The following is a 13,345-nucleotide window of genomic DNA, read 5'->3' on the forward strand; positions in this document are numbered from 1 at the left end:
TCCCCACTATAATCTAACCCAGGGTTAGGCAATTCCGGTCCTCAAGAGCCTGAGCCAGGTCAGGTTTTCAGGATATCCACAATAAATATGCATGAGATAGATTTGCATCTCAAGGAGGCAGTGCATGCAAATCCATCTCATACATATTCATTGTGGATATCCTGAAAACCTGACCTGGTTCCAGTTCTCGAGGACCGGAATTGCCTACCCCTGATCTAACTCATGTGCACCAGTACTCACTATGATCCATTCCATCCACAAATATCACTGCTATTAATCTCCCCCCTCCCCATAAGAACTGATGCTATTATTTACGCACTCCTTGCCCTCTGTTTCCTCCCAAACTCCACAGCCTCCCTTGTTTTTTTGAAGCCAGTATTCACTATTCAACCCATTAATGTTCCAAGACTTTGTCTGCCTCTCAGAGCATTCCAAGCCTCATTCTGGCACTCCAGTTGCCTCTCTGAGTACATTCATTCTGGTATCCACAGAGATGTTTGTTGACTACACTCCCACGGGAATTCCGCAGAAACTTCTTCCACCCCTGTGGGATTCCTGCAACCTCCATTCCCGTGCAGCTCTCTAAAAAGGATGCCAGAGCTGGAAGAGAGCGTCTGGAGGAGCAAAGCACTTGGGGGATTTTCTGCTTTGTGAATATATTGCAAGTTGCTGACATAATTGTGATCAAACGATATCATCCGACAAGACAGTGACAAGAGCTACTGTTTAAAAGCAAAGGTGGTAGGAATGGGCAGCTAGAGAGCAAGCTTGCGGGTCCTGGCTGTGGGAAGCTGCTTTTGCCCAGCTTCCACATTAATTTCTCAGAGTTTTTCATTAATTTCGAAGTGTCTCTGCCTTGTTCTTTTGTCATATCTTAAGGGCCCTTTTACGAAACTGTGTTAAACACGTATTTATTTATTCATTCATTCATTTATTTACTCCCAAAGGAGCCCAGAACGGGTTACAAGAGTACATTCACAAACTTTGTTGGGAAAGACAAACTTGGTGTACATCAAGGTATAAATTTCAGTTTTTTACAGTATAGTCATAACATACAGATTTTGAAATATAGACTTAGTGGAATAGGATGTTTTAAAAATTACATCATTTTCGGTATGGACATAGCCTAACATAAGGTAACATAGCTTTGTATGTTTGTGTGTCATTGGAGTATGGTGTTTTTTTGGTCCGGTGGTCCGACATAAGGATCAGTCAGGGATGCAGACGTAGCTAAGGAGCTGGGTTTGTAAGAGGAAGGTTTTCACGTGGGGGGAGGGGAATTCAATAAAGAGTGCTACAAGTTAGATGCAAAATCTCGGCACTAAGCAAGTATTCTATAATGGCAGTTTTTGTGCGCCTAATCTGTTACAGAATACTAGCATAAATCAGCAACTAAGTGCTTAAATTCAGGCTCGGCCACTTACGCGTGTGCCTCTATGGCAGATGTAAATGGTTGTTCCTAAATAGGAAAGACTGTGGACTATGACATTGGACGTTGACGACTTTCTAAGACCTTTTTGTTCTGAATGGCAACCCCTGTTATAATAAATGGCTACAAAAGCGAAAACCTCCCAAACCCCAAGAACTGTAACTAGACAAGGGGGAGAGACAAGAGCGGGAGCGGCAGAGCTACACACCACAATCTATAAATAATAACTATAAATACACGGGAGAGCCCTCAGTCACATAGCCACCCACTGGAACTCCCAGTGGTACAGGCTGTCACTTGGCTTACACCCAGAAGAGTGTTAACTGTGAAACATCCCCGGGCTCTACTCCGTGTTTTTTTGTGATAAAGTGCACCCAACAGTGCTAAGTGTGAAAAAAGATATAAATAAATACAAAAAACACACTTTACCATTCACTACAATTGTCTCTATCCCTTGTCTAGGGGGCCAAAATATCAAACGCTTTGTCAATTTATGCTGTGCCGGATGATTTGGATGGTCACAGCGCAGTCCAGCCGTTCCTGAAGAAGGGGGTGTGCACCCCCGAAACGGAGTCCCATTGGACGAACAATATCTCTGCTGGCTGTTTGTTTCCACGGAGAAGCTAAGTACTTCCTGTTGGTATTTTTTGCTTTGCTGGACATGGACGTTTGATATTTTGGCCCCCTAGACAAGGGATAGAGACAATTGTAGTGAATGGTAGAGTGTGTTTTTTTGATTTATTTATATCTTTTTTCACACTTAGCACTGTTGGGTGCACTTTATCACAAAAAAACACGGAGTAGAGCCCGGGGATGTTTCACAGTTAACACTCTTCTGGGTGTAAGCCAAGTGACAGCCTGTACCACTGGGAGTTCCAGTGGGTGGCTGTGTGACTGAGGGCTCTCCCGTGTATTTATAATTATTATTTATAGATTTTGGTGTGTAGCTCTGCCGCTCCCGCTCTTGTCTCTCCCCCTTGTCTAGTTACAGTTCTTGGGGTTTGGGAGGTTTTCGCTTTTGTACTGATTTTTTCCACCTTCCATTATTTTCGGGTTTTTGTGACTTCTTTAGATAATAAATGGCTATACATCAGGGACATTATAAGAAGTTTGTGAAGATTTGGGAGCCATTGACAAAATTTTGCAAAGAGTGATTAGTGATTATGCCCTTTGGTCATAGACTTCAAGGGTGGTCGGGTTGGAATGTATTTTTCAATTTCTCAATTTGAGTGTATTTTTTGAATATAATTTTTTTTTGGGGGGGCGATATATCTATTTGTCATAAATTATAATTGTAAATGCATTTAAGTGCTTTCATAGAGTTATATGATTGTATTATATCCTGCACTTAATTATAGCTTTAAAATGAATAAAGAAATTTAAAAAAAAAAAAAATCTTTTTGATCTGGTGGTTTGGGTTTTAGAGTTTTCCTTTTGGATGGTTTTTTTTTTTGGACTCTTTTTTTTTATTTTTGGGGGGACTATGTTGCAGCAGCTGGAGTATTGTATGCTACAGACACAGCAAAGGTCCAGCCATCAAAAGCTAGGGGCTAGATTCACTAACCTGCCCGATCGTGACCGACCCATGTCCAATCTGGGCAGGTCCGATGGATTCTGCAACCAATAATATTCTAATGGGGGGACGATCAGAGGAACGCCCCCATCCGCCGACACGGATCTCTAGTATACGATCCTGACGCATGCGCAGACCATCTGCTTTCCATGTAGATGGTCTGCGCATGTGTTTGGTGTTTGTTTTAGCTGGGGGGGGTTAACTGGCCCCAACTCTCCTGCTCTGGAAGGGCAATCCCCGGCGAGGAGATGTTATGAGGCAGAAATAAAAAGACAGCTGGAAGACAATATTTTCGATCAGAAATTCAGTTCAGACCCTATCCCTCAGTTACAAAAGACATTTAAAGCAGGCAATTGACTCTCCTGCTCTCTGCCGCCCTTCCCCGCAGTGCAGCCCTGCTTTAAAATCACGGGCTCGCACTGCGGGGAAGGGCGGCAGAAGGCCCGGCAAGAGCAGGGCTCGGCTGGAAGGGGCTTTTGCTGTGTCTTGGATGTATGGAAGGGGCAAAGAGCAGAGTGGCAGAGGTGGGCTGCAGGGCTGGGATTTCAGGTCAAGGACAGTCGGAAAGGACGTTTGCGACTGGTCCCCAGCAATCGCTTCTTGTGTTGATCGGCCAGTTGGTTTGCAAGATTTCTGTAGTGAATCATGTCCCTGCCTACTTTGCATGCCATTCCCCTCATTTCCATGCACGGATCAGAATCGGATTGGAGGAGAGGTAAGTGAATTGGGCCGGAATAAAATCGGGTCGCAAAGAGGTCGCAAACCGATCGGTACACGATTGGTTTGCATAGTGAATCTAGTCCTAAGTTTCTAAATGTTTTTCAATGCAGTTACTCTCCTGCCGATGTGATTAGTATAGAGATTAACAGCTAAAATGATTATAGAATTTAACAGCTAATTCTGTGATTGACAGGTAGGCAGGGAGGCTGCTGTGATGTTTTAAAAAGCTTGAGCTGGTAGAGTTTGTGGCTCGTATACCTGAAGCTTATCAGCTTTTTTTTTTTTTCTGAGCACTTTATTTAGTTATTTATGATATTTATTATTTTTTTCTGTGAGATATCAATTCTCTATGAAGAAGAATTTTGTTCCTAAATAGAAGCATGACAGCAGATAAAGGGCAAATGGCCCATCCAATCTCCCCATCCGCAGCATCCACTAGGGATTTCAGGATATACTCGATGCATATGCATGAGTTGCATGCAGTATTTATTTATTTGGATTTATATCCCGTCCTCCCAGAAGAGCTCAGAATGGGTTACAAGTTTACATATATAATAAAGCACAGCAGGTTTATATTATAAACTAGAACAGAGTATAGTAATGTAAAGCATGACAGTATATTTTAGGTCATGACATGATAGGAGAATACATAGGGGAGCATGAAAATACTCAAAAGCATGACATTACTTAATAGGATATTCATTCAATTTTCTTTACTGTTCTCCCAAAGGGAGCTCAGAACACTTTATATGAATTTATTCAGGTATTCAAGCATTTTTCCCTGTCTGTCCTGTCGGACTCACAATCTATCTAATGTACCTGGGGCAATGGGGGGGATTAAGTGACTTGCCCAGGGTCACTAGGAGCAGTGCGGATCTGAACATGCAACCTCAGGGTGCTGAGGCTGTAGCTTTAACCACTGTACCACACTCTCTCCTATGCAGTGGCGTACCAAGGGTGGAGTGGGGGGTGCGGACCGCCCCAAGTGCCAGCCCATGGGGGGTGCACAGCTGGCCAGGTCCAGAACCTCCCGCGCTGCCTTAAACGGCATCTTAGCGAGGCTGCCGTACTTACTCCGGAGCAGAGCCGGCAGCCGCGCTGAAGTGCAGGAAGGTCCCACGATGCCTGCGTCTCCCGCCTCTGCTCCGGAAGAGGTAAGTGACGTTGGTGGGGGTGGACCGGCAGCAGCAGTCATCGCGGGACCTTGCTGCAACTCCCTGCGTTTGCCGCCCCCCCCCAATCTGATGTCACTTACCTCTTCCAGAGCAGAGGCAGCAGAAGCAGTTATCGCGGGACCTTGCTGATTTGGATGGAGAGAGAAAGGAGCATAGCAGGGTGGTGGAAAGAGAAAAAGGGGGTCAGGGTGGTATGGAAGGGTGGTGAAGGGAGAGAAAGGGGGTCAGGGTGGTATGGAAGTCTGGTGAAGGGTGAGAAAGGGGGGGTCAGGGTGGTGGAGGGAGAGAAAGAGGGTCATGGTGGCATGGAAGGGTGGTGAAGGATGAGAAAAGAGGTCAGGATGGTATGGAAGGGTGGTGGAGGGTGAGAAAGGGGGCAGATGCTGATGGAATTGGTGTGCAGGGAAAGAGACATAGGGGGGAAGGATACTGCATGGAATTGGGTTGGAGGGAAAGAAAGGGGGCAGATGTTGATGGAAGTGGGGGGAAGGGAGAGGAGAGAGTGAAATGCCAGACCATGGGGGTGTGGGAGAGGGAAGAAGAGGAGAGAGATGCCAGACCATTGGAGGAGGGAAGGGAAGAAGATGGATGCCAGACCAATGGGGGTGAAGGGAGAGATGGAAGGGGGAGGCATAACGTTTCTGGAAGGGGAATAGAAGGAAAGAAGATGTCATTTAGAAGGGGCACCAAGGTTAAACTGAAGCACCAAGAATCTGGACTCTGCATACAATGCAACACCACAGAAACAGCAATGCATCTCCCCTAAAGCAAAAAAATAAATAAATATAATTTTTTTTCTACCTTGTCTTCTCTGGTTTCTGCTTTCCTCATCATCTTGTCACTCTCTTCCTTTCAACCACTGTCTACCCTCTCTTTGGCCCTTCTATATGGCATCTTCTCTCCTTCTATTCCCCTTCCAGAAACTTTATGCCTCCCACTTCCATCTCTCCCTTCATCCCCATTGGTCAGATGACTGGAAACATTTTGGATAAAAACAGAGAAGGCATTTTACCAACTTTGTCTTGCTATATCCATGACAAAGAAAGGCAATTTTCATGACAGGTTTTCTACTATTGCTATGAAAGCTTTAGTGTTTTAATAGTTGTATTGTCTACCTGTGTAATGTGGATCCATTTAATTGCAATGTATGTGAAGTGTTATAAGAACATAACATAAGAACATAAGCAGTGCCTCCGCCGGGTCAGACCACAGGTCCATCCTGCCCAGCAGTCCGCTCCCGCGGCGGCCCAAACAGGTCATGACCTGTCTAAATCACCAGAAGGGGCCCCCATGCCACCTTGGTTTCCTATTGAGTCCTATCTTCCCATCAAAGTCCTAGTCCTCCGGTCTTGCACATGCACGACCTGGTTGGGATTCTATATTTATTTTCTGGTTAGCTTTCTCAGTATCCCACGATCCTTTTATCCTTCAGGAATCCGTCCAGTCTCTGTTTGAATCCCTGTACCGTACTCTGCCTAATCACTTCCTCCGGTAGCGCATTCCAAGTGTCCACGACCCTCTGGGTGAAAAAAAAACTTTCTTGCATTCGTTTTGAACCTATCTCCCTTCAGTTTCTCCGAATGCCCCCTCGTACCTGTTGTCCCCTTCAGCCTGAAGAATCTGTCCCTATCCACCCTCTCTATGCCCCTCATGATCTTGAAGGTCTCTATCATATCACCCCTGAGCCTCCTTTTTTCCAGAGAGAAGAGCCCCAGCCTATCCAACCTCTCAGCATATCGGCAGTGTTCCAGCCCTCTTACCAGTTTCGTTGCTCTCCTTTGGACTCTCTCAAGTACCGCCATGTCTTTCTTGAGGTACGGCGACCAATATTGAACGCAGTATTCCAGATGCGGACGCACCATCGCTCGATACAGTGGCATGATGACTTCCCGCGTCCTAGTTGTTATGCCCCTCTTTATGATGCCCAGCATCCTGTTGGCTTTTTTTGAGGCCGCTGCGCACTGTGCAGATGGCTTCAGTGATGGATCCACCAGCACAACCAAGTCTCTCTCAAGATTGCTTTCTCCCAAAAATGCCCCTCCCAATTTGTAGTTGAACAACGGGTTCTTTTTCCCTATATGCATGACCTTGCATTTTTCCACGTTAAAGCGCATTTGCCATTTGTTTGCCCAGTCTTCCAGCTTGTCTAGGTCCCTTTGCAGGTCCTCACACTCCTCCCTGGAGCTAACTCTGCCGCACAGTTTGGTATCGTCTGCAAATTTTATAACCTCGCACTTTGCTTCCTTTTCCAGGTCATTGATAAATATGTTGAAGAGTAACGGCCCCAGCACCGATCCCTGTGGCACACCGCTTGTGACTCCCCGCCAGTCAGAATATTGGCCCTTTACTCCGACCCTCTGCAGTCTACCCGACAACCAGTGCTCGATCCATCTGTGCACATCCCCTCCCACCCCGTGGTTCCACAGTTTCCTAAGCAGCCTTTCATGTGGCACCTTGTCGAAAGCCTTTTGAAAATCGAGGTAAATGATGTCTATGGGTTCCCCATTGTCCACCCGACTGCTTATTCCCTCAAAGAAGTACAGAAGGTTCGTTAAGCACGACCTTCCCTTACAGAATCCGTGCTAGCTTGTTCTCAGTAGGCCATTTCTCTCAATGTGCTCGCAAATGCCGTCCTTTATCATAGCTTCTACCATCTTCCCTATAATTGAAGTCAGGCTCACCGGCCTGTAGTTCCCGGGGTCACCCCTCGATCCCTTCTTGAAGATAGGTGTGACATTCGCCAATTTCCAGTCCTCTGGTACCTCTCCAGTTTTCAAGGATAGGTTACAAACATGCTGGATTGTGCCCGCTATTTCTTGTCTTAGCTCCTTTAGAACCCTTGGGTGGATCCCGTCCGGACCTGGTGATTTGCCGCATTTTAACCTGTCTATCTGTTTGAGGACATCCTCCTTACTTACCTCTATGTGCTCCAATTTTTCAGCCTGTTTCCCACTCATGAGCTCCTCTGAGTCCGGTATATTAGATGTGTCTTCTCTCGTGAAAACCGACGAGAAGAATGTGTTCAACCTCTCAGCTACCTCTTTATCCTCCTTAATCACTCCCTTCCTGTTGATAATGATGTTTTGATATAATAAATATTTATTCAGGTAAAGTTTCTATTTTTGTATAGTGAGTATAAATCATATAAGGAGGAAGCTTTTATTTATATTAGCCCAGTGAAGTGGAGTTAAAATCTATGGACGCCTTAGCATTTAGCACACGTTAATCTTTAGCATGTGCTAAATCGATTAGCGTGTGCTAAATCGGTTAAGTGCGCCTTAGTAAAAGGACCCCTAAGCTTGTGCAGATAACAATTCTGAATACTGAAGGATGAAGACCCAGCACTGGACCCTTGTAGACCCAAATTCTGATCTAGAACCTTCTGAAGAATTCCGGAGGTTCTACAAACCGAGAACATGTCCTGAGCTGTCCCTTCCTCTCTCTCCAGCATCTCCTTGGGATTTTCTTCTGAGACTGGCTGAGGACAGTACGGGCAATCATGTCGCTAAGCAGTGCATTCAAGGCGGTCAACAACACCCCTGGCATCATCATCTGGAGAATCGAGGTAAGAACAAGTCCTTCATTTTCTCTAATCGTTAAAGACCCTGAACCGCTTCCATCCAGTGGTTTGCTGTAAATATTAATTTCACAGACCCAGGAGATTTCTGCCATTTATGGATTGATTTGAAAACATTTTTTGTTAGTCATAAAGAAAAACACTGATATAACAATGCAACTGAAGTAATATTACACCTTTCACAGAAAACATAAACTGGCTGATATTCAGAGCTATTTAACTGGCCAGAAATGGCCGCTGACTGGGTAAATAGCTTATTTGCAGCTAATCACAATATTCATTAAGACATACTAGTCCTTTCACTAAAGTGTGGTAGCCAATTTAAGCGCACGCTACATGCTACAGCGCACTAATGCGTCCATAGGATATAATGGATGCGTTAGCGTTTAGTGCATGCTAGCCTTAGTAAAAGGACCCCGTAAATAGTTATTTCCACCGAATATTCACAGTGCCTACTGTGAAACCGGCTAACTTGGGGGGAAAGGGGGGACTTATGTAGTTTCAGCACCTGACTCATAAGATAACCCGTTAAATTGGAGCATATAAATAGCAGCCTATCTTTGACCAGTTTAATTAAGCAGTCAGGCACTGAACATTACCTCAAGTGGTTAAGTTTTAGAAGTCAAAAAAAACAACGGATATTCAATGTTGGTGGCTGGATATGGCCTCGTACTGAATATCCAGGTTTAATGCCAGCGGCAGAAAATAGTTTGGAAGACAAGACAACTGCCAATGAATAGTCTGTGTATCCCACCAAATCTTTTTTTCAAATGTGGCACCATCACCTCAGATGTCTTAACACTTTTACTTAAAGGATTTTCAGGCCTCCTCGTGTCTAATCATAGTTTCTCTGCATATTTCCCCTAAAGATCTCCCAAAGAGGATGTCGTGCCTTGTGATTTTTCAAGAGTGATTGCAGGATTAAAGAACAGCTGGATGTTGAGGTCAATACTGTTTATTCTTTAACAGCCCTTGATCCAGTTGCTAGCTCATAGAATTTGCTAGACCCCCTTTGTATCCACAGACTCGCCCCATACGGGCAACCGGGCAGTACCTAAAGGCCCAAAGCAGTTGGAGGGCCCAAGGCTTCCCACCAGCATTCTGCCATGAAGCTCACGGCCTGTTCTCTACTTATTCCACCCTCTTCTAATGTAATGTCCTACTTTGGCAAGGGTGGGATGTTACATAGACTAGGCTGCAATGTTTTCTAAATTAGGTTATGCAGGCTGAGGGTTCTGGTCAGGCTTCAGCGTTGCAGTTCTACCTTTCATGTCTCGTTCTGGTAGCCTTCCTTTGTCCACTGTCAACTATCAGTGCCTTGTATATGGGTACAATCACTTCTTCTTATCTACTGTATATTCTGGGATCCTGTATGCTTTTCTGGGACGTCTCAGTGAATCCTCTTATTAAGGGATTCTTGGGGATAATCATCCCTTCAGAATTCATCCATTCGGAGTGTTAGGGCTGGTTTTGAGGTGGGGATGAAGACCAGCAGGGCGGTTGCCCAGGGCCTAACCATCAGAAGTACCTCTCCCCCCTTGAAACAGCTGAACAGTGCCAGGGGGCTGTTTCTTCTGTTTCAGCCCTGGGATCCCCACAGGATGTAGTCTTCACACTGTCTTCATCAAAGCCGAATCTCAGGTGTTACTTTGAATGTAGAGCCCGACCTCTAGCACAGGGATCTCAAAGTTCCTCCTTGAGGGCCGCAATCCTGTCGGGTTTTCAGGATTTCCCCAATGAATATGCATTGAAAGCAGTGCATGCACATAGATCTCATGCATATTCATTGGGGAAATCCTGAAAACCCGACTGGATTGTGGCCCTTAAGGAGGGACTTTGAGACCCCTGCCTAGCACATACAGTGATCTGGAGGTTGGTGTTACCTGTACGCGGTGTGACCTGCTTTTCTGTATCTTTCTTGAAGTTACAGGTGTACTAGTCAAGACACTGACCCCTGAGGAGACTCCATGCAGAGCTGCCAATCTATCCAGTTCCAAGAGGGATTTTAGACCAGTCCCGGCTTTCTGACAGCCTATTCTGATGCACTAATTTCAATGGTTAGAAATCAGTATAAGTTTAAAAATAACCAAAAAGACCCCTCCTTTAACTAGGAAATGTTATTTCCGCCCATGGTTGGCATCTTTCCTCAGAATTTAAAACCCATTTCCAACGAGCATTGGATGTCTCCCATGGAGCCAGTCACCCTCCCAGAGCTGGATTCCCCCTTTCTGTTTTCTTCAGCAAATCAGTCTCCTCCTGCCTGACACTGGAAGAAAGGTTTTCTAGAGTTAAGACAGATTTTCTTTGATTACATTAGTCTGGCATGATGTTCCTTCCCTGAGGCCCCGCTGCCTCCTCTTATCAGTCCAAATTGCTCGCTAAGAGCTGTGATCTCATCTCTGATTGCTTCCCGGACCTCCAGAAGAGGCTGTTCAGACCCAGTGGTCTCTCTGTGGTTTCCACTGGACATTAGGGCAGGATTTGTTGGCTGATTTGTGTCTCTTGCTCCCTGCCCTACCCTTTCTTGAATATTAATGTGAGAAGTTTCTGACAGCAATTTCAGCAGCCTTAGATGGCTCTGATGGTTTAGTTGGGTTAAGTGCTTGCAGAACTTTGCTCAGGCTCTCTCTGTAGATGTTCATCATACCCCCAGAGTCGCTCTTTGGCGAGACTGTAAACATGTCTTCATAATCTCTCGCTTCTTTTATGGACGAGAGTTCTCAACCTAATCCTCAGGACAAACCCAAACTGTCAGTTTTTCATAGAATCTGCATTGAGTAGGCACGAGCTTGACCAGTTCCACGAGGAGATTTTAGGCCAGTCCTGGATTTCTGACAACCTCATCCTATTCTGCATTATGGGACCTGCAGCACTGATGCACTTAATGACACAGGGACAAATTTTACCCCGTCCCCGCAGGAACTCATTTTCCTGCCCCTGCCCTGTTCCTGCAAGCTCCGTCCTCATCTGCACAAACCACTTTAAAATCATAAGCATTTGAGTCTTGTGTGGTTAAGGCAGAGCTTGCAGGAATGGGGCAGAGACAGGGACAGCGACAAAATTTGCAGGGACGGGGAAAAATTTGTCCCCATGTAATTCTCTACATGGAATGAGAGACTACAAATGCCACACCGCTCCAATACGTACATGCAAAACCAGGACAAGACTCAAATCTCCCTCCTGGAACTGGATAACTTGGCAGCTCAGAGGACTGGTCCAATAAGCATAACTAGAGGGAGTCAGTGGCGTAGTAAGGAGGGGTGGGGGTTGAGGGGGGTGGTCCTCCCCGGGCACCGTCTTCCTAAGGGTGCGGCACCCCTCCCCTCAGCCCCCCTCCCGCTCCTCTCCTTGTCGCACGCGCACGCTCCTTGCCTTCGCCCGTACCTTTTTTTACTTCCCTGGCGCGCGGTTGTGGGCCGTGTCGGCATCGGCGCTCTCTCTGACGTCACTTCCGGGACCTGTGCCCAGGAAGTGATGTCAAAGGCCGAGCCGACACTGACATGCGCATGCTGCTCGTGCCGGAGAAGTTAAAAAAGGCACGGGGAAAGGGAAGGAGGCGCACGCGCTGCGGGGGAGGGGCACCACCTCCCCTGGCGCCACTCACTCTTACTACGCCACTGGAGGGAGCAACTTGATTGGGGTGATTGGCAGGCTTGTGACATGCAGACCCTAACCTGCATCTATGGAATAACTGCAGCACAGATCTGCACAGAAAAGAAATGCCTGGCTGATATGATAAGGGACTACATAAGAGACTAATGTCCATTTATAATATCGCTCTGATGACTCTTTAAATAGCCTGAGGAGGAAATGGAATCACATTTAATTGCAAAGCACTATAGCTGCTTTAAAAGCGTAAAATTTCATAAAGCTCCACTTACTGAGCCAAGGAGAGCAAAACTAAAGCTCTTCTGGTATGAGGAGGGATTAAAGCATCTTTCTGATGATACAGGATTGTATTGGGGGAGTGGAGAGCTTCGGTGAATGTCTGTGAGCTGCTCTAGCTGTTGCTAAAATTCCAATCTCTCCCTTAGAGGTCCTTTCATTAAGCTGGGTTAGATGCCAATACAAGCGTAGTGCAGCAGAAAATGGACTACCATGGGATGCCCTACACAGCATCACGCAATGGTTTTTGTGTTTTTTTTTAATGTGCCCAAACTTCCTACGTGCTAAATCTCTCTACGTGTATTTTGTTTGACGGGAGATGTTGGGCAGAATGGACGTTCCTGCACTAACAAGCTAATGCATCTACATTACTGCATGCTAATTTTAATTTATGCTGTTTATTTATGACTTGCTATACCACCTTAACTGACTAGCAGATCCAGGCAGTTTACAATCGCAAAACAAAGTGGTTCAGAAGAGGGAATGGAGCTACAATTCTGAATAGAACAGAGTAACATTCATTCAGGAACAATCCGAACCAAGGGAAATAAAGGAAGGATAACAGGTTAAGGGGGTAAGGCGGGAGGGAGGGATACCTGGGAGAAGGGGGAGGAAACTGAACAGCAGTTTCTAGCAGGAAAACAATCCTACCCTAAGTTGAACGCACCTCTAAACTTTTTAAATGATAGTTCTGCACGGATGTCAAGGGTAGGGAGTTCCAGTAGAAGGGGGCTGCAAAATAAAAACACACAGTGTGTGGTGGATTCTAATATGGCGAGTTTGGGATTTGATAGTCATTGATAGATCGGAAAAGATGCAATGGAGTAAGGAATAGTTAGGTTTGCCAGGTATTGTGGTAAGCCCATCCTATAGGCCCTAAAAGTTAGTGTCAAGAGGCTATAGATCAGTGGTTCCCAAACCTGTCCTGGGGGACCCCCAGCCAGTCAGGTTTTCAAGATATCCCTAATGAATATGCATGAGAGAGA

General features: G+C 45.8%; 1 protein-coding gene across 1 annotated transcript in view; it reads left to right on the top strand.

The window, feature by feature from the left end:
• Positions 1-13,345, top strand: part of AVIL (advillin) — a 110,499-nt gene that overhangs the window by 15,208 nt on the left and 81,946 nt on the right. Inside the window, exon 2 of the mRNA XM_033936129.1 lies at positions 8,346-8,462. Within this exon, the coding sequence (XP_033792020.1) occupies positions 8,397-8,462 (66 nt within the window). The 5' untranslated portion in view covers positions 8,346-8,396. The remainder of the gene's footprint in view (positions 1-8,345; positions 8,463-13,345) is intronic.

The sequence above is a fragment of the Geotrypetes seraphini genome, chromosome 3 (genome assembly GCF_902459505.1).
Source record: "Geotrypetes seraphini chromosome 3, aGeoSer1.1, whole genome shotgun sequence".
In the NCBI taxonomy this organism is placed as follows: Eukaryota; Metazoa; Chordata; class Amphibia; order Gymnophiona; family Dermophiidae; genus Geotrypetes; species Geotrypetes seraphini.